Genomic DNA, 21,687 nt, shown 5'->3' with positions numbered 1-21,687 from the left:
ATAGATTCAGCCTTTTCCAGCACATGAACAAACCAAAGTCTTACAGTTTTGGGCAGCAGAGCTTAATCTCATAAGAAACTGAATCATAAGCAGTTCCATGGATGCAAAGCACCAGCAGAGAGAGAGAAACAAACACCACAGGCTGCACTGGAGTCCTCAGAGTCCTGACAATTCATGTCACCTGAGATGTTCTCCTGGCCACCTCACACCATGCTCAGGGCTCCCCAGAGGGGCCAGAAAGCTGCTGCTCACATGGCTCTGAGTGCTACTGAGTAGACTGGACTATTCACCACACAGCAAAAAGCACCATGGCAATAACCTTCCCTAGTGCTATACATGTAACAGGCAATGACATCTCTGAAATGATGTTCATGCTTGTCCCCCAGTAAGCTGTCTGCAGTGTAAGGCAGGTTATTACACGCCTCAATTACCAGCTGCAGTACCAGTGATGTTTGATTTCAAAAAACCTGTATACATAGAACTTCCACCTAAACATAAATCACATACATACACCTTTGTCTAGTGAGATAGCCAAGCCTGCACTCTACTCCTTAAGAGGATTCTTTAATGAAGAAAGGATCTTTACTAGCTCATTTCTTTCATGCTAAACCATCTTCAGGCATTAGCATTTCATTTTCCCCAGACATTGCTAGGATCCTAAACTAAAGTTTTCCTATATCATCAGCTTATACCAAGAAAAGAGAGTCCACATGTATTAGAAAACAGCTCTCCTTCTTCCTATACTTCAGTAAATGGACTGAGCAAACTCCTGAAAAGCTTTACCAGTTCCAGAGAGAAGTCACTGTTCATTGTGGGTGACCAGTTTTGCTCCTTGCTCAGCCTTTCAGCTACTAATGCCACAAGTGCAATCAAAATGCACGTCTGAGTTGTACCCCCCTACGATCCTCCAGAACCATCTGGCCCAAATTATATTATCAAAGCAAAGGATGTTACTACATTCACCCTTTATTGAATCCTGGGAAAAACGCTTTGAGATCAGCCCCAAACTATTTTACTAGCTCTCCTCAACCTTACTGAAAAAGCTTCCAAATTACAAAGTTAATTGGCAGCACATTGTTACCATATGTGGTGTGCAAGAGAAGCACTGAAGTTTATTTAGGCATCATAACGAAAGAAGAGTGGAATATTACTGCTCTTTATGAGGATTTTGTGTTGGCCTTGATTACTAAGGCATCCCCAGCCTTGATCCTCCTGTGTGTAGCCTGCCCAACATACCACAGCACACTACAGCACAGGGGCAGCAATCTGCCCCCATCCTGGTTCCCTGAGAAACTCAGGACACCTATCATTCACTGTGCTTTTGCTTACTAGACCTCAGTGTTTTCCTTTTCCATGTTCATATGCTCCTTTCTTGAGTAAACTTTTCCAGACTGTCTCATGTCTCTAAAGCATGACCCTGAACCCAACCAGCTATGCTCTGCGGCTGCTGGGTCACGCTGTCTCCTGTGGAGCAATTCTCCTTCCTCTAGCTGCCTCACTCATCTTGCTGGATCTCTCTCAAATCTTTAATGAGAGTTGCATTCTTGGTCCACAGGCTCCAATTTCCGCTATTCCCACTTAAAGTCTCAGTGAAAAAAGGCCTGTAGCAAATTTGCATCACGGGGATCGTACTCAGATTCTTCTTCCCTCTTTACACTGGCAGCAGCAGCAGCTTCTGTTGAAGCATTTGCACTGATGCAGAAGCATTCGCTAAAGCATGAAGTCCCAGCAGCTCCATGACAGCAGTCCACAGTTGATGTCTGCAGTAAAATTTGTACCTACAGGGTAGGGATACTCTCTCCCTGTTTTTAAAGTCTGACAATCACTATATTAGAGTGTCTTTGCATAGACAGCACAAGATACACTAACGTCCCAGTCCCACAGGTGCACCTGCAGAAATTCTGCTGCCCCATCTGAAGGAATGAACTACAATTTACACCATCTAGCAGGGGTCATGGGCAAAGACTGCTTGCCTTAAAGCTCCATAAACTATTTTTAAACAATCAAATGGACTTTTATGAAGTGAAACATCAGGTTTTAATCAAGATGCCTTCATTTCCAAATCTGATGTGTGTTAAACAACCTATCAAAACCTCATAAACTTCAGTTCACAGAATTTTCATTTCCGGATTCTCTCTTCTCCTCTCAGCCTAAGTAATATCTTATGTATTAAAATAATGTGTTTAAAAATAAAAACAAATGTGGAGAAAATAAAGACAAAAGTCTGATAATTTCTTTCCTTCATTGGGGCAGCAGTCCTGATTTTCTGGCAGACAAGTCAAGACCACATCCTTCTAAGGGTAAGTTCTGGAGAATGCAGAGAGGTGAAGTAAGTTAATGCCCAGCTGATGGGAATATTTGAGTTAAGATATGTTCAGTGCATGGAGCAAAAATCCAGTGCTCCCAGAGCCACTTGACAGTTTCTGTACGTACACACACAGCAATGCGTTTCACAACAGAACCATTCTGTGTGGCTGAATCTGTGCACATCTTGCACACCACATTTTAAGAAGTGAATTTCTTACCTCTTGGCACCCACCCTTCTCACCTGCACAAAACAAACACCTCTAATATTTCTGGAGACTTCACGATATAATTAGAGCATGGAAAACAAGGCACTATTCTGTCTAGTCCAAATCCATGCTGCAACATGGCAAATCTGTACGGATAACAATGGAAGGACAATGCCAGGGGCAGAGCAAGCAGACCTTGTCCAGCAAAAGTGCTTCTCTCCGAGTTTGTCAGCTGCACTAATGTGCCCAAAAATGTCATGTGTGGTCTCTATCAACAACTATATCACATGTGTACATGAGTAATTCAACCACCTGAGTAATACTTTCTCTAATGGTTGATAGATTAGATAGAGCAAATATAAATAGGTTCTGAGGACAGTGTTGCAGTGTGAGACAATCCAGAAAACCCAAGTCACCTGCTACTCCACACTAACACTCCAAAAAGCTGCACTGAGGGAGCAGATGCTAGAATGACCATGGAGGTATGTCATTAATAACCATGACCTAAAACTGTGGTTTACGTTGTCTTCTTTTGTAAGCTTTTACATCTAAAACTAGCCACTGTAAGATCAGGATTTCTTATCAAAGGCCTCATAAAATAAATCTTTACCCTTTTTACTATAAGCCTGAGATACAGGATGAGCAGTGCGATATCAGTGATTTTAGGCTGCAGTCTCCATGAGGACAGCAAATTGTAAAACAGTAGCATGACCATTTCCAGATGTGCTGAGAGTGCACAGGGCAGGGTTCCTTCTTCCTTTTGGGAAGGAGCTCCCTCCACCCACACAAACAAGTGCCCTTCTGGCAGGCTGCAGGTGACAGGAAATCACCCAGCTGGTGCTGGAAGACTCAGAGCTGCCTCCAGAAAAGGGGCTCTGCAACAGCCATTGTCTGGTACCAGAAAGGGAGGATCTTGCCTCGGCCTTAAGGAGACTAGGCACTGCCACCAGAACAGAGTCAATATCCCTTCCCTGCAATGTCCAACAGTGGAGATCCAAAGGAAGAGCAAGAACCATGTAAGCCTACTCTGCTGCTTGGTCTCATCCCCTTGGTTTTGCTTGCTCTGCGTTATACCTACCCCTCTGCCCATCAGGCCGTTGTTGAAAGGCAGTCCGATGAAGCTGAAAGCTGCCTCCTGGATGAAGTAGGGATTCAGGATACGTATCTCATGAGGTTCTCTTGGGACACGGGTTGCCACTGACTTCCAAAAGCCATCAGAGGCACTCTGGTAACAAAAAGGAAAAAACACACCCAACAAACACAATTATATACAAGAGATAGCAGATTGCTATTATTCTTAAAAAAAAAAAATTAAAATGCATTACTAGCAGCAGTTCCTGCTGTCCCTGCTACAAGGCACTAGTATAAGGTCATAGCAGGAAGGTGCATCCTGGAGAGGTGACAGCAGCATGTGCAGATTGCACTTGAGCTAGTCTGGATGACAAGCGCGAGGAAGACAGACAAGCCTGGGCTTCAGCACAAATAACCCCCTCCCTGGTACCTCCTCTTCACTCTTATTGGCACTTCAGTTTGCTTGGCTAATGGCTTTTCACCTAGTTTGGTTAATGGCTTAAGCATTCCAGCGCATGCTGTGATCACTCCCACCTGCCTCCAAGGGGATGTATCCTTAGATAGCAAATGCTTTTAAGAACATTCAAAGAGCTGAAAATGACTGTACAGCCCTACTTTCAGTGTGAGCTACATGCTTCCCACTTTATCCTAGATTTATTCCCTTCTGTTAGGTTTTATGTGACTTAAGCTGTGAGCTTATAAAGGTGTCATCCTGTGAAGGGTCATGCATGCTCATGGTACAAAGTATGTCCTTTATGTTTCCCCAGTAAACTGTTTTTTAATGAAAGTCTTCACCCTGTAAACATCAGAGAACACTGGCCTTGAACATTGCAACCCGCTAGACAGGTATCCTTGCTCCCACTGGTCCAGATGTGTAGTGGGTACAGAGTGTACTGCCCTCAAAATAACCGGAGGCTCTGTGTTCGCAGGACTTGCAGAACAACTATGTTCTAACATTTCACTTCTGTTTGGGTTAAAAATTCAGACCAAGGCACAGGGAGGATGGTAGGAATTTTAATCTGCTAACCAACAGCTTTGGCAGGGTAATCTGATTGAATACCTCCTTCTCACAGTGCTGAGCCATCTTCCTTGTGACCTCCATGACAAGTGACAGAGGCAGATATTGCACTCTATATAAAAAGCACGTGCTTTGGAAGCCATTATTTACATCAGTTTTGGGTTGTTTGCAGCTTAACAGCGACTTTACAGTTGCTTTCAAGGCACAGCTGAAAACGTTGATGATCCCCTGCAAAATCCTGAGGAGGTTCCCCTGCCCCGTAGTGATTACTCCTGTAATTACCAACTGTGACTCTGCCACAGCCAATGCCTGCTGCATTTCATGCACTACTTGTAGGGCACACAGCTCCTGTGAACTCTCACATCACATGGTGCTAAACACCTTTACAGAGGCTTCTTTCTGCAACAATCCCATGGTTATCTTTAGCGGCTGAATTTCAGAACCTGAAGAATGAAACTTTGGTAGATGGCTCTTGTCTTATGAAAGGCATTAACACAGCAAACTTGATGAAGATGAACGTTATTATCCAAACCAACAGCCTAAGACAGTCAAATGCCATTGCTATCCTGTTTTGATCCCGTGTCCCGCATCAAATCTGCCCAAACATAATACACTTTTGCTGACCAGGGTAAGGACCCTGTGAGTTTAAGTTCGCATTTTCACTATAGTAAAGTGCTCTCAAGATCCTCAACAGAAAAAAAATATTAATTAACACTCATTCTTTCACCATATTTGAATTAGCAAGAATGGCTGGTGTCAAAGTGGTCTAATGCTTTTTCATTATAATACGACATTTTCAGCCACTGAGTGATCCCACCATTTAAAAAAAATATTAGAAAAAAATATCAACTTTACAAATGTTAATAAAGTCCGACATCCATTTGACCAAAGGATATGAGAGACTTGGTATGTCAGCTGAGTTTCACCTAAATAATTTCTTTGGAAATTATTACCTTTGGAATTTCCTAAAGACATATGTAAAGCAGAATTCTTTCAGTTCCAGGGAAGGAGAGGGGAAAAAAAAAAAAAAAAATTCACAGATTCAAGTTGCATTAAGCACACTCCAGGTCTCACAGAAATGAAGATGATAAACAAAAGTCTTGAACAGCTACTCATTCAGTGAAACCATCTTATCATGGGTTTAAGCAGGCACACCCTGGAAAAATAGTGTGTGACCCTGAAACTAAAATAAATTTATAAGTTGAATTATGATATCACGTGCAACTCTAAATATGGCATTGCCTAAATTTTGCAAACAATTCAAACCAAAGGTCTGCAAGCTATTTAAAGTGGACAAAAGCTGCCTTTTGTTTGGACTCACACTCCATAGGAGATTCTACATAAGTTCTGGGATTTAAGTAGCTTTTACATGGCTTTTGCATCCCACACAAAATATTAAAGAGAAAAAAAAAAAGATTGCAAACACTTGAGACTTTTATTCTTTGCTGTTGCTTGAGATGTTCAGAAAGATAATTACCCATTTCTCAGTGAACTGCCAGGACCATACCTGGGCTGCTCTCAGCTAGTTCGATGCCAGTGGATCCTATCCATAGCTGAGAATACAACGTGTCCACTTTGGTCCCTTCAGCAGAGAGCAGAGTAGAGGGGCAGAATCCCCTCCCTTGGCCTGCTTGCCACGATTCTTTGGATGCAGCCCAGGATACGGTTGGCTTTCTGGGCTGCCAGCGCACATTGCCGGCTCATGTTGAGCTTCTCATCCACCAGCACTACCAAGTCCTTCTCCTCAGAGCTGCTCTCAATCCATTCTCTGTCCAGCCTGTATGTACTTGTGCTTGGAATTGCCCCGACTCATGTGCAGGACCTTGAACTTGGCCTTGTTGAACTTCACAAGGTGAAGTCTCAGCAGACAGCTCTCATACTTCCACCTATACAGTAGGCAAAGCCCCGTATAGGGCTAAAGAACTAAAACCTGCTTTCCTGGCTTACAGTTGCTGAAATTCACAGCCTTGCGGTTTGGCTCTACAAACCCTGTAGTTCTGTGCTGCATCTCAAGCCTTGTGGTTTTGCTCTGCAGCTTGTCACTGGCAAGCCACAAAACACAGCAGCACCGGCGCGGCGAGCCCCGGGAGGCTGCTCCGTGACGCGCGCCCCAGGGGAGCCGCGGCGTCGGCAGCGCAGCCCCTTCCAAGGCTCCGCGCTCCCTCTCGGCCGCTGCTGCGCCTAGCCTGGATGTTCGGTCTGATTGGACACAGATGTTCAGCAAGGTTTCCAAAGCAATTACTTCCCGTCGGGGAACTCTGTCCCTTTTTAGGCTGAGAGGAGACAGGCAGCCACCCGAGGAGCAGTAGGCACCGGGAGGAAAGGCATGCTTTTCTGGCCAGATCTGGGAGCTCAGACTAGCAGTTTGAGGTTGGGGCATCCCCTGTTCTCCACTGCAGTGACTAAGCCCGCAGCACTCAAGAGTGGGCCTCCGAGGATGCAGTATCTCCCTTCTTGATTATCACAGTGATAACAAGTCAGAAAAGGAGTCTGAAAACTGTCGAGGCAATGTGCCTACACTACCTCATCACCTCCTGGCATCCAGGTGGAAACCACAGAGTCCAGCCTGGAAATTATGTTTCCCCATGTTAAGTTCTCACCTTTATTATTTGTTGGTGTTACTGTGCACCTGGAGTTTCAGTCACTGATCAGCGTTCATGGTGCCAAGGGCAGCCAAAAAGAGCTTATAGTATAAGCATAAAGAAATACACAACACAGAGAGAGAGGCAGACAGGAAAACACAGCTGAAGAGCGAATCTCTGAGGGCCACAGCATTTTTAAGCAACCTTGGAGTGTTTTTAAAATTGTATAATTGTAAAGAACTTCACTAAAGGCTTTAGAGTGGACTATTTAAAAAGTAGAAAGAACTTAGATGGGCCAGGGCTTTCAAGTCAGTCTCTTGCACAGCTCTCAACCAGGGAGAGAGGCAGAGATATCCCCTCTAGAGACCACTCCAGGAATAAATGGGTATAGACATGACAGACCAGAGATGGCATGTTATGAGGGATGAAAAATGGCTGGGCTCACCTAACAGCTACAGGGACAAGACAATCCAGCTGTAATTCATCATTCTGCCCACTTGTATAATACTGAAGGGCAATAGAGACAGCCTGTTGTAAGCTATTTTTGTCTCCATTCAGTTTTCCATCTCCTGTTCTCAGATACACCAAGGCAAATCACAACATACGCTAAAATAAAACGAGCAAACTCGGAGCCTCAGCCAAGAAGCACACCTCAACAGGATATACCAACAGATAGAAGCAGGCTGAGCCTCCCAGAAAAACAATATTTCTAACATAATAAGCAAAACGAGGAGTAAAGCTACTGCATCCTGATGACACGGATGCTGCCTCTTCTGTACCTCTGTGATACTATTGGATTTCAGAGTACAAGCAGTGTTGCTCTGGAATACTTCTCAGCCTGATGGGAGGGTGACAGGGAGACTGCAAAGGTCAGCTATGCACAACACAAAGCAGAATCAAGTCTGGGTATGCAATACTCTGCTGCAGAACAAGAAGAAAGATGGAAGGACTGGACAGAGAACCTGTGGTAAATGGAGATTACTGCTCTTTCAAACTCTTGTAACACCAGAAATGGAGAGGAATAAGTGCACAAGGGAAAGAAAAAGCCAGGGGATGATGTACCAGTCACAAGACCTCATCACGCCTGGAAGCACATAGTTCACTGGGATGTCTGCCCCCACCTAGGCTGGAATGTGGTTTATTCTATACCCGTCATCCACAAGCACTCACTGTCACACCGAGAGTACAGCAGGATCGCTGCAATCCATACAGAGGCTTTTGAAAGGTTTCTGCTCAGGCATAACTGGATTAGATGTGGAAGGTGTGTTTCCACTAGAAACAACCATCTTATCAGCCAATGCTGCATTTCTCAGCGGTCAAGTAGACATGGAGGCCTAGAAAATGCTCTTCTACAAGTGGTAATATAAATGAAGTTGCATCATTTGCACTCATTACCAAAGCAACAAGGAATTTTTAGCAACAAGAACAGAGATGCTGAGAGCCTGCAGACTGGGTTGATGGTCAACTGCCAGACCCACTAGCCCACACTTCAAATGTATTTACCCAACTTTCTCAAACCTCACCACCCTCTGTACACAGCTCCGATGGCCAGCACTCGTTCTGAAAGTCTCTATCTTCAGTTCCTACAGTCTGTATTTTCTTCCACTCGATTACCTGCCCAACTGAAAAGCTCTTACTCTGCCTGAAGCAGGAACATTGCACACTGTACTCACACACACACTCATCTTCTCTTTGTCCCACTGCCAAAAGAGATCCAACTTTTGCAGTATACAACAATATGACACTTCTAATCTTTTACAATTTTTGATTGCTTTATGGTTGAGTGGGTTTTCTTGTTTAGTTGTTTGGTTTGTTTTGTTTTTCTTTCAAATACTCTTCCAATGATCAAGTCTAAAATCAAATGGTTGTAATTTCCCAGGCCATTCCTCTGTTGGTATTCCTCATCTTCCAACAACCTCACAGCACCCAAGAGAACTCCTGACAGGTTGTAAAACCAGCAAATTTAGCTTTTACTGATGTTTCTCAGTGTAACACATTTTCTATGCAGTCTTTTCAGTGGCAAAGAGCAGCAAAGCATGATGGAGACAAAAAAATCCTCTTAATACATGGTACTACTAGAGCTTTTTTTTTTAAGGCGAATATCTAAATATGCTTCTTCATCAGTAGAGTTGAGCTAATAATAATTCACTACACTGGCTAGAGAGCAGTTTCTTTAGGCTTGATAACCACAAGAGAAAGGAAACTGAATTCCAGGTTTTGGTTGCAGACTTTAAACTTTGTGCTAGACATACAAACTATGTGGCACCTGGCTACACACGAAAATGGAAGCTGCCCTGTCCACAGACACCAGGTCAGAAAGCCGCGACTTCAATGGTGACAAAAGCCAGCTGGGATGTGAAGGTGGCACTGGTGCATTGCACACCAGCTCCATTTGCTAAACCACAGCAATGTGCTCTTTCCCATGGCTGTTAGTAGGAAGTTTCTGCCTGTTTACCTGCAAGCATGTATTACGAATAAGCAGAAAAGCATATTCACATAGGCCCACTGAATTTCCAACTTCATTTGACCAATACAACTGAGTGCTACAGCTAACCTAAATACAGACAGACGTGGGCCTCCTGTGCTGCTGGTCTAATACCAACTGTTGTCTTCTGATTCACAGGACTAGGCAGCACGAGTAAAGAGTCAGGAGAGCAAATCTATTTTTGTGCTATGTTGTAAATGCTAAGGAATTCCTTTTTTAAAATGTATTTCTACGGTTTTATCTGTGTAACTGAGAGCAAAATATGGTTCACAGTTGTAAGATAACAAAACACTGTTGAAAAGGAAATTAATTTTCACTGCAGTGAAAATGGAACTTGGAATGTGTCGGATGAGCTGCAGAGAAAAACTGAAGATTATTCTGACGAATACTGTGTTCCACAAGTCGAAGCACAAATGATAGCTCACATACGGTGTGTCAGAAGAGGTGTTCGTACTATGTGCAAATAGGGTGATGGATAGTCTGTACTACAGACTCTTTTGTTCAAAATGTAAGCTGGATTTTGGGCCAAAATTTGAAGAAATATTCCTGTTTTGAAATATCTTAGGAAAGATGGAAGTTTTTAGTAAAAGGAGTAGATTTAGATAATCTATGTTTCTGTTGTGGTTTTTCGTGTGTGAATAATAATAATCCTTTAGTGAAAAAATATCTAAAGTAGCAGTTTCAGAAAAATCCCAAAGAACAGGCCCTGTATTTCACTATTATTTTTATGACATAGTTTATGAAATGTCATACTCGCATAACATCTATTAAAAGAATACCATGGCTGAAAGGCCAAATCCACATATTAGTAAGTGCTGAAGTAGGACAGCCCTGCAACTTCAGAGATTCAGCTCAAGATTTCTGTTGTGAACAGCAACTTTCTAATTTTCCCACAAGATTTTTCTTATATCGCCAAATATCTAAGTGTTTTACAAACAATACTTCCGTATTTAGAGCATCGCTGCAATATTTGGGATGTATTACACAATTTTACAGGGAAGAAAACAGAGAAAGGATGAATGCCCACAGTTTCCATTGCCTCCTGATGCTCTAATTCAGACGCCTTATGCTGAATTTTTAGAACATTTGTTAAGCTCATTATACAACTCCATTGAGTTTGCTGCTGCCAAACACCCAGCTCTCCTGCATATCCACCCCACAAGACTTAAAACTGTGTTTGGGAAATTCTGTTCTAACTTGCCCAGCATCATATTAGTCAGTTAAAGGCTAAACCCTTCCTCAAGAGGAATCCTCAGAGTCTGTAATCAAGAGACCATTCTTCTTCCTCTCCTTTCCTTCTCATATCCACATGTTCTAGAGCTTCTGCAACTACTCATACCAAGGCTGAATGTCTCGCATTACAGAAATTAGTCTAAATCTCAGTCTTCCCTCTCCACTAGACAGACAGCTGTGTTCTAAAAGAGCCAGGATGTAATTATGTAATTAAGGATAACATCTGCACAGGAGCACTGAATTAATGTTGAAAATGCAATGTTATTTTTTAGCTTTTCCTAACTTCTGGCAGCTTGATTTTTATAACCATAAAGCTCTTTAAAAAGTTTTAAAGAGTAATTCAATACGTTTTTGTTTTTTTTAAAAAAAAAAGATCAGCTCAAGAAAGACTCCAACAAATGGAGTAATTAAACCCAGGGCAGTCCTCTAAGTGCAACTACAAGCTGCAGTAAGTTATTGTATTCTAGATCTGCTGTTAGAGGAGAACAAAATGCACTCTTACAGGGCTCCTGAACTCCTTACACCTAACAAATCTCAAACAAGCGTTTGAGGAGCTCCTGCAGGTTGTAAACCCTTCCCTGCCCTGCTGTCCCCAGTAACCATCACCCTCCAACCTCCAACACTCCCGCTTTGCTCTCTTGCCATGCACCAGACCAGGCTACTACTTCACGTTGCCCAGGTGGCTGGCAGGAGAAGAAGAGGTTCCTGAGGGTCCAGGAGAGATTCCCTGCTCGTAGTCTCTTCACAGAGAAGCAGCTGAAGGGAAAATCCTATTTTATCCCTACATCCCTGGAGCCATACGGGAAGGGCACCTGATGCGTGCAGGCAGGGCAGGGGAGGCCAGGCAGGACAGACTGTGCCCGTCTAACAGCCCCTGTGGAACGTCAGGCCGAGTCCTGGAACCCCACCAAACAGCAGGACCCACAGCAGGCCGCCACAGTAACACGGCCTCACCGATTTCCAGCCACTGCCCTGAAGAATTGGAGAATCTCAGCAAAACAGGGTGGGAGACTATTTTTTTTTATTTTTATTTTTTTAAACAAGGATGAAACTGTGCATTTTCAGTAGCCTCATCCTGAGAGACAGCTAAGTTATTTTAGCTGAACTTTCTAGCTGTGCCAAACACGTGGCATGGAAAACATCAGGTCAAAGATGACAGTGTAATAAAATGATTGAGCATTTTCCCTGTTGCTTGTAACAGAAAACATCAGGTTATCCCAGCTGTAAGCACAGCTACCTGCTCCACTCACAACAGTATACCTGCACAAAAAAAAAAAAAATCAAATCTCAAAAAGCTGTCTTTGCAGGTTTTGGTGACAAAGCATACAAAGCATGAGGGCATCCCAGGGTGTCTGAGGACACTCATCAGCAAAGTCTTTTTTAGGGAACTGAACTGGTTCATGAGTTTGAATACAAACAACTCTTGGCACATTACAACAAAAAAAAAAGCTAAAGGATCACCACAGGAAGAATTATGGCCTAGAAACCCTCATTGCTTTCCGAAGTTATCTTAAAGTGAGTCTCTAGGGAAATTTTTACATTGTTTTTACAGTAAGAGTACACAGAAAATCCGTCTTCTCCTATTTTGGCATCTTTGCTGAAACGAGAAGCCAAATAATTTGTATGTTCACTGAGTGTTCATACAGAATATATACAAATTATTCAGCATCCTTTAGGAGGAGAAAGCACAAAGGTCAAAATAACAAGAGGCTGGGAAGACTCCAGGAAGCTCCTGCCCTACTTTGTTTTCTAAACTTGCATTAATAATAGGTGTTTTACAAAAGATAAGTTTTTAAGTAACATTATTTAATATTCTTGAAAGATGAAAATTTAAATAAACTGTAAAACAAACAGAATATTTACATTTAAGAATTTTTTCCAAATAATCAAAGCGCTGATTTCCCAGGCCACGCTCAGTATTTTCTGTACTTATCAGCTGTGGGCAAAGTTCATTTCACAGAAAACAGCCAGAACACAACTGATGGACCAGCTGAGAAAAACTTCCCAGCAGACCTGGCAAAAGTCCTGTGCACCCAACAGCTTGGCCATTTTCCTTCAATGTTATGTCTCTGATCAAAAAAAAAAAAAAAAAAAAAAGAAAAAAAGATACTAACACTTTTACAAACCTGATCTCTGATCTTAAGTAAGAAGAGAAGAAAAACCCTTAGACACATCCCATAAATTTGCAACTGTAAGAATACAAATACTACCAAAAAGTGTGAGGTCTTCCTAGAACCTCTCTTGCTTAGTACCTTCACATGACTTGGTTTATTTTCACTTCTGTTGTCAGGACAAGTGTTAACATTAAATAACTGCAGGCGTTGAGGTAGGAGAGAAGCTGATTCTAGAGAGGGAGTGGTCAGGGATCGGTACCCTGTGCACACAGGAGCATCCTTCTCTCTTCCAGAAAGAAGCTGCTGTCCTTCTTGGGAAGAACCAGAAGCACCACACACAGCTGGAGCACAGGGGAAGAGATAAATTTAGGAAGATAAAAGCACACGAGGAGTTTAGTTACCTCAGCATTTATTATAGCAAACTGGAGATATAGGTCAACCTCCTGTCCTGGAGCCTTTGGTGCTTTGAGGCAGAGAAAATGTTACAAATTGCTCAGACAGCGCTAACTATGCAAGTAATCCATGGAGCCTGCCAAGGAACACATGTGTTTCAGGCATAAATCGTCCAATCTATTCCTTTCTGAATTAACATCTGTCATCATGACACCATTCAAAATGACTGAAGACTGGATCATATTAACAACTACACATCTTGGATAAATATTTACTGTTCAGACTTTTTTTTTTTTTTTTTTCCAGTTTAAAGAAAAAAATGCAGATAGCAAAATTCCTGGAGCTGTGAAAGGGGAATTTATTTTCAGCCACTGATAGAAAGCATATGATTTTATTTGCAAAATCAAATCGGTGTTTTTCCCCTTCTCTGTGAGTCTTCACACTGCACACGAGGGAACTCACAGCATCCTGCGGTGTTACAATGCCTTCTGAAGGGCTCTTCTAGAGAGTTTTCTTATGCTGCAGGTTGCTCACCTCGGAAACTCCACAAAGCCTTCTCCCTCGGGATGCAGACACAGATCTGGCTAATTGTGCCCCAGGAAGAGAAAATTTTGCTGTGACCTGTGCAGACGACTGGATGAAGCAAATAACTTAGTTTCATGAACAGCTGCCAAGGGTATTACTGGCTTGCTATCCTGCTCCTCCTAGTCAACAAACGGGTCATCGAGAGTGAGGACAGGCGTTCCCAGAATCACAGAACAGGATGGTGAGAAGGCAACACAAGAAAGCAGCCCTGTGCTGGGTAGTCCCAGGAAACAGAATTTTCCCAGATACTGGATTAAGTCTGTATTTCAGAAAAAGGTGTCAGCAGTCAGTGCTCACCGCCGCAAGTATGTCATTTGAGTATTACAAGCACAGATTTCTAGGAAATTACATCTGTCCAGGCTGATTTTATCCAGCTTCAGCTCTTAGCCACCACATTCTGCTATTTCTTATCAGCACTGCTTGAAAGGCCAAGAAAGATCCTGCTGACATCCTCCTGGATGCCCTGCACAGCAGGGAGCAGTGCTCCCTTCATCAGCACCTACTTCTTCCAGTCCTTTACTCTCATGCTGCTTGAGTGGAAGTTTACCAACATATCCAGTCTTAAGACTTCAAGACCAAATTCATCAAGCCTGTAGGGCAGATGTAGCAAAAATAATTATACTGATATAAATGTGCTGCCTTTTTTGGTCATTTGCCTAGCTTCAGATATACTTCTTCCTACTAAATTTAAAAGTCTTCTGAGAAAAAACATTCCCTCTAGGTAGACAGAGAGAGACTACAAGTAAATCTCCCCAAAATCTCATGCATAAGCTAAATAAATTGAACTCAAATCTCTCAGACTAAGGGAGGCTTTGCAGACATCAAATGATTCTTGTAGTTCTTTACTGAAGTGTTAACACAGAACATCTTTATTCTACTGACACTTGCATGAATAGCTGATACCCTCTGGGCGACGTCTCAGTTTCACTGTTGTCGATGTTCTCTGACTTTTTCCATGTGCTGGATTCACAAAGCACTGCTCCAGAATGGAGGAACATCTGCCGCACATGTGGGCAATGCAATACCCTCAGCAGGCATGGGCTGCGCTGGCGGTAAAGCCATGTACATCTGGATGGAAAAGACACCCACAAGTCTGCACGTGGAGATGACGCCAGTTGAGCTCAGCACTTACCTGTTCATTTGATCTGCCAGGGGCCCAATCACGTACATGTGGGCCAGTGAACGTGCATGTCTTGGCCAGCATGCAACAACCAGGCAGTAGTGAGGGATCAAAGGGAGGATGGAGCATACTGGGTATTTATGAGGGCGGGGAGAACCTGAGAGTATTGTGGTGCAAGAGGGAGGCACGAGGGAGCAGGACATAAATCCACAGGCAATTTCGCTAGCTCTGCTGTTTATGGAATTGTGTGTTTCATTATGATCAGCATCAGATTTGGAATGCATTTCTTTACATTGCCTCAGATATTCCAAGCCTATCTTTGATCAATGCAGCTAACCAGTACAACCTGAGTTTACGTGCACTATGACCTTGAAATGCACCTTCCAGGATTTGCATAATATTGATGTCTGAATATTGCCAGAGCCTGCCAAAGAGGGCGAGTGCAACACGAGCACCCTTTCGGTGCTTTTTCAAGACAGCTGCACTAGCTTTTCAGTTGGCCCTCACTCATGTTGGCTTTTCAGAAGAGGAGATGTGGAAAAACTGCAACTCTTTAAATTATCCATCTTTTTTGACCTTGGTTAATTCATGGATGAAGAAGGAAGGAGTGATCAAATATCTAGGAAAGGACAGCAACTATCAGTTGGACGGCAACAAACAACAGTAGAGATTAGAAGATGACAATTTCACGGAAGAAATTGTCTCAGGATAAAGCAGGACGGTAAGGAAATCCCAGAAAGGATGTCCTACTAGGGCAATGACTCAGACTCTTCAGGAGGCAAATTCTGCATGGGTCTCTTCATTTAAGAATTACGTGAAGGAAAAGGAACTAACCAAGAATAAAAATCTGAGTGGAGCTCTCTGATTTTCACACCACAGTGAGGATGACAGAGTCAGAAAAGAAGATGATGCTGTCTTGGCAGATGTGGGATAAAGGTTCTTTAAGGACTACTGAAGCCTAGCATGAGTCAACGCTTCTCATCTTTTAACAGGAAGTATAGCGCAAAGACTGGAGTTAGGTAATAGCAAGCAAAGCAAGGGACAAAAAACATGACAAAAACCATACATGATGTGGGAATGACTGGAAGGGCAGGCACACCAACAATTTTTATTTGAATTTTGAGGGGAAACTATCTAAAATTGGGATAATCAATGACCTTATTCCTACAAATATAGATACTTCACGAACTTTTCATACCTGGAATTGTTCATGCAGAAAATAGTGTACTTATGGCAATTTTTTATATTCTTCATCTGCCCTAGAAGCTTAGGTGAACGTGGCTACAGACTTGTGGATACTGATGAATATCCAATCTAGGTGGACAAGTCTCATTGTCCAGCGTGCATCCATTGGATAATACTAAATGCTATGAAGGAACACCGCAACAGCATCAGAGCAGCCCCTCTCACCAGCTGATGCTTGACAATGTACTTACAGACACACTAAGTATGCCTGGGTGGGAACAGCTCTCAGCTATGTAGTGACCTGCCTAATCTTATTACGCTGTTGCATGCAGGTATGTATGAAGGGCAAGCTCCAGCCTGTACTTTCCATATCAACAACCTTCCTTTGGGAATCCAGCCAGGAAGTGTCCCCCAAGGCCAATGTTGCAAACTGGGTCATTTGTCTACTGAGGTTCCCGTATGGTCCTCACCACAGTGCTACCTGAAAGCTTGTTAAAAGCTATACAATACAAAACTAAGGTCTCCTCCCTCCTCTGGTCAGCAGGGACAAGGTTTTATATAGCATATCTATATATTTTCCAACTTCTCTTCTAAACATGACTGGAAAAAAACTGGCTCGCCTCCTCTCATAGGGCACCACTTCTCTTTACATCTTATGGAAATGTCTCTGGTCTCCTAGGCCAGTCGCAGAGAAGGATTTATTTTTTCATATGCAAGTCTTCCCTGGTTCCCTTGGGCCATTCCCACCAATGCACTGCATTGGAGGAGTAGGTCCTGACCACAGGAGCACAACCCCTCAGGCAGTACGGACAAGCCTTCTGCACAGTCAGAGAGATATCAGAACCTATAAAAAAAGTCAACCTCCCCCCAAAAGTCAACTTTTCATCCCAGAAAGACGAACTAACTCCCAGTTACTCTCTGTCAAAGGAATAAGGAATATTCTCCACAGAATACATCATGCAGACTGTCCCACCTCTTCTCAGTCAGAGACTTAGTAGGAGCCAGAAGAGTCTACCTCACGTTTTCACTTTATTACAAGGCATTTTCTCTGCTTCAACATGTAGTAACGCTTCAGTTGCCTTGACTGAGGCACTGAACCATCCTGATGATGTGATAAGGTATTCTCTGCTACCAATTGTTCCTAAAATTCCCCCACACTCTGTGAGTGGAAATAGCCTTTTGCACCGTGTGCTAGGACCACAGGACAATCACCACTGAAAAGGCCTTCTTGCCTCTTCCCCAGTGCAAGCCTCATCATGTCCTTCGTGCACGTTGGCTGCCTTATTCACCAGCCATACCTTCCTATATTATACTTCTAAAGGGATTAGTTATAAATGGCTTTTTAGGTGAAAACTCAAATTTGTGAAAGAAATAGAACAACCCTTAAGCTGACTTCTCAATTCAAAAGCTGCTTCTCATTTATGATGGAGCAGCAAGTCCGGCTTCTGTCCCCTTCCACCTGAGTCCAAGGAGAGCAGGACACAAGACAACGCCTACCCAGGCCTACCTTTAAGCAGGTGGGCCAGAGCTCTGTCTCAGCACAGGATCAGGCATCACAAATCTGAAACCAAGCTTTGCATTCATAATGTGTTAATACAACTGGTGGCGGATTTACAGCTCCACCAAAACCACATGAAGAGTCTTTCTCACAGTCCTGTAAAAACTGAAAAGATCAAATGTATACAAAATATTTGAAAATATTATCCTGGGAGAAGGAAAGAGAAAGAAAATATTTGCAATCCAGAAGCAGACTCTGGAGTGAAACTGCCAGTGGCAGCGGCCACTCCATTTGTCACCAAAGGTAAGCGTCAGCATTGGAAAAAGCACGTTCTCCCTCTCTAGACCAGACCCAGAGAAACTGCCTGCTCAAGTGCTGGCCTCCCTCAAGCTCCAAACAAGCTGGAAATACACACATGTGGATGAAGCTTTACCTGGGGTTGGACAGCAAGAACAGATTCACAGTCTCACTATTTTCCTCAAGCTGACAGGAGGAGCATCGTGGCTCTTCAGGTGTTTTTCAGGGATGCAAACCAGCCCACTGGAAAAGCTACTTCAGAATCCGAGGAATTTGCAGCACACTACAAAGCTGTGATGTTCAGAGTCTGCCCTAGCGAACACGTAGCATGACAAGGCCATTAACTAGTGGAAGAAGAGAAGCTCTAAACGAAAGCTCAGCAGACAGCGAGGGCTCTGGCAGCAGTCTGGCCTTGGCTCCAGCACAGTAACATGGGCTGATCAAGGCAGGAAGGTATCCTAACATACATTTTAGTAGGACTAAAAGTAACCTGTTGACTTGAAGCAGAAATGTAGTTCCCAAACAAAAGGTCAAAAAGATCTCCACTGCTGCTGCCACATCCAGAAGACTTCCACAAGCAGCAGCCACATGCTGTGACAAAGGAGGGGGGCTTATGTCATGTCCACTGCTGGAGTCTCAACATCTGCTGGAGGACAGCTGCTTTTCAGATGGCATCACTGCCGTGTGCAAGGCGTCAGAGGCATGCCCCTGCAAGGGACAGACAGCCAAACTTGGCCTCGCTCGCAGGCAGGTGCTTACTCGCTCCTGTGACTTTCACTATCAAAGAGAGCCTCGAGGTGCCGCAGGCACTTACTGCACAAGTGACTCCTCCTGGCAAAGGCTGCAGAGATTCCTGCTGGAGGCATCCACAGGCTCATTACTACATGAGAAGGAAGCTTGTGAGCTGCCAATTTCTAGTGAAACCTTTGCCCTCACTTGGCTGCTTTACCATCATGTGGCAGATGTTCAGGGAAGTGAGCCCGAGCAAGCAAGAGAGCTCCCTCTGATTCACTAACGACGGGCAAAAACCACCCTGGAATCAGCCTCAGCGCCAGGCTGTGATGGCTGGTTTGCACAATCAGCACTTGTAAATTCCTCTGTTTGTTTCAGGAAGCATCTACCCTCAACACAATGAAGAAACTTTCAGCTTTTGACTATTATTCTAATAGAGAAGAGCAGTCAGTATATGGCCAAACCTCCCTCTCCCTGTAATTCTTCCGGTACTTTGGGTACTCAGGAAGAGCTCTGTCACAGAGAGAACCAAGGTGATGCAGGACAGTACAGTAGTGGGAAGCAGTCAGAGTGGATCACAACATGTGTGCGTATTGTCTCTTGGGAAAAAAAACAGTCCAGGAGAGAGTGTAACTATTCTGAGTGACTGTCCATGAGTAACCCACCTCTGGGGAAGTACTAGCAGCAGCCGTTTCACCAGAGGAGGGGTGCCTGGAAGTATCAGCAAGCATTTGCAGCAATGACTACAGGTCAGCACTGCCAGACGAGTCACCACAGACGCACGAACAACTCACATCTGTGACTCTTCTGCAATAATCATGGGTTCCTGCAACAGCAGGCTGTGGGACTCCAACCCACTTCCTTTCCACTTGGACATCGACATAGTAGGTCAGCATGATGCAATCCTCCTCTCTGCTGAACATGTCACCTTTCTCCATTCCACATTCCTTTTTCCCCATTTACTTGCAAGAAGTGCGATTATTTTCTCCTTCAATTTTTTCTCATGTTAAATGACTGAAATCAGATTACCAGGGGTTTAGTTGCCCAGATTCACCCACCTTTCCCCTTCTCAGAGGCAGGTCTATGCTCTCCAGTGATACAGTACTGCCCTAACTTGCTAACAGACTCACAGCTCGCCTAGAACTTCATGATGGAGACTACCTTTGTTTTGCTGCTAATCCAGTATGATTATTTAGCCAAACCTATCCTTTTTATAGATTAATCTTCTCTCTCAAGTTTTTATTTGCTTCTAGATATTTCTGGTTTAGTGTGAAGTGAAGTAAAATGAACTGAGCTTTTACTTTTTCTTTGGTCCATATTCCAGTGCTTCTCTTTCTGCATATAGTGTTTCTCAGAGCACGGAGGCATCATGCAGATCTCCGGAAGGCTGTTGCACCAGATTGTAACACATCAAATCCTCCACCTCACCATTCTGCTGCTGCTTCTGCATCACAATGATTCTCTTTCCTTTTAATATCTCCTGAAAACCCTCTTCTCTACAAATTACCTATCCCTTCCTCAGTATGCAAGTGCTGCCAAAAGACTAACATAACACAGAGCAAATCCCTCTCAGCTGCAGGGAAAATAAGCTTATCTGACCACTGACCCCAGCAATAAATAGCCACTCGCCTTTCATTTACTCTCTCAGATAAACTCCCTTGGATTTCACTTACTCAAGAGGACTAAGTAAGGTTCCTAGTACCTGGCCCAGAATCTCTGGTAAAGTAGGTCCAAGCAGCTTCAGGTCTAGTGTCTGAAGGAATTCAGAAAGTCTCATAGCCCACCTGTGAAACTACCATGGACACATGCAGTTGCCATCAACATTCAGGAGCAAAGGAAACATCAGAGGGCAGAGTTTGGCTCATTTTTTTGAGGAAGGTGTCTACTTCCACAGCAGTCTTGTTCTTTAGCAGGAGGCTTGTGTTTCCCTTATCTCCATCCTGAGGTCAGACTCCTGACTGTAATCGCTGGTTTGCAGCAGGGATGAAGTCTTGCAGCAGGACAGGCTTAATCTCAGACAAGGAATCGGAAACACTGGCATACAGAGCTCCTAGGTCAAACAAGTGCCTCTAGATGAATCCAAAAAAGAAGAAACTCTCATTTTTCTGGAAAATCAGCTGAGAGAGAAACAGAAACTCTCCACAGAGAGCACTGGGCAGGCATTTGTAATTTTGAATGTACCACACACTGATAAAAATACTAACACTCACTACCAGAACAAACAAGACACCTACGCCTTATCCCATAGCACTGTCAGTTCTCCATTGGGTCACTACTTTTCGCTAAGAGAAAGCACTTTTTGCATCAATCTCTGCTAGAAGCAGCAGCTGTGCTAGCCATCTGCTTGCAGCTAAAGCCAGTGACAGCAAGATCTCGGCCTCAAATAGAGAGAGAACAGACTAGAGAGGATAAGACAGATGTTTTCCAGTCACCTGGACCGCATCCTAAAATATTCAATGAATTGGCTCAGCAGCCTCAAAAGCAGCAATGATTCCCTTTGGGAACATTTGTAGAACAGGTAGGGTGTCAAAGGACTGAAAAATGGACAAAAGTAGTGCCTAGCATTAAGAAAGCAAAAAAGGGAAGAGAGCTGACTTATGATTTCAGTTCTCAGAACAGCAAGATTAATTATTTGTAGGCACTCGCAAAAATAACAAAGATGAGTAGCAACCCAGGTGAATTTGCCAAGAGCAAATCATTATTAAAAAAACAGTATTTCTTTATGTAGGAAAAAAGTATAACGGGGGAGAAGCAAGATATGAACTGGAATTCAGTACGGCTTCTGACATATCACTTTCACAAACAAGCCAAGAAACGTTATTAATGATACTACTGTGATACAAATTTAGAAGTGGCCAGAA

The 21,687-nt window shown here is 43.5% G+C and overlaps 1 protein-coding gene across 1 annotated transcript in view; it reads right to left on the bottom strand.

Moving 5' to 3' along the window:
- ST3GAL3 (ST3 beta-galactoside alpha-2,3-sialyltransferase 3) overlaps nucleotides 1–21,687 on the bottom strand; it is a 184,252-nt gene that overhangs the window by 20,835 nt on the left and 141,730 nt on the right. The window contains 1 exon segment of the mRNA XM_086617229.1: nucleotides 3,592–3,738. Coding sequence (XP_086473355.1) covers nucleotides 3,592–3,738 — 147 coding nt within the window.

This window comes from Tauraco erythrolophus, chromosome 10 (assembly GCF_009769465.1).
Source record: "Tauraco erythrolophus isolate bTauEry1 chromosome 10, bTauEry1.pri, whole genome shotgun sequence".
NCBI classification, from domain to species: Eukaryota; Metazoa; Chordata; class Aves; order Musophagiformes; family Musophagidae; genus Tauraco; species Tauraco erythrolophus.
This window is presented reverse-complemented; position numbering and strand designations above follow the sequence as displayed.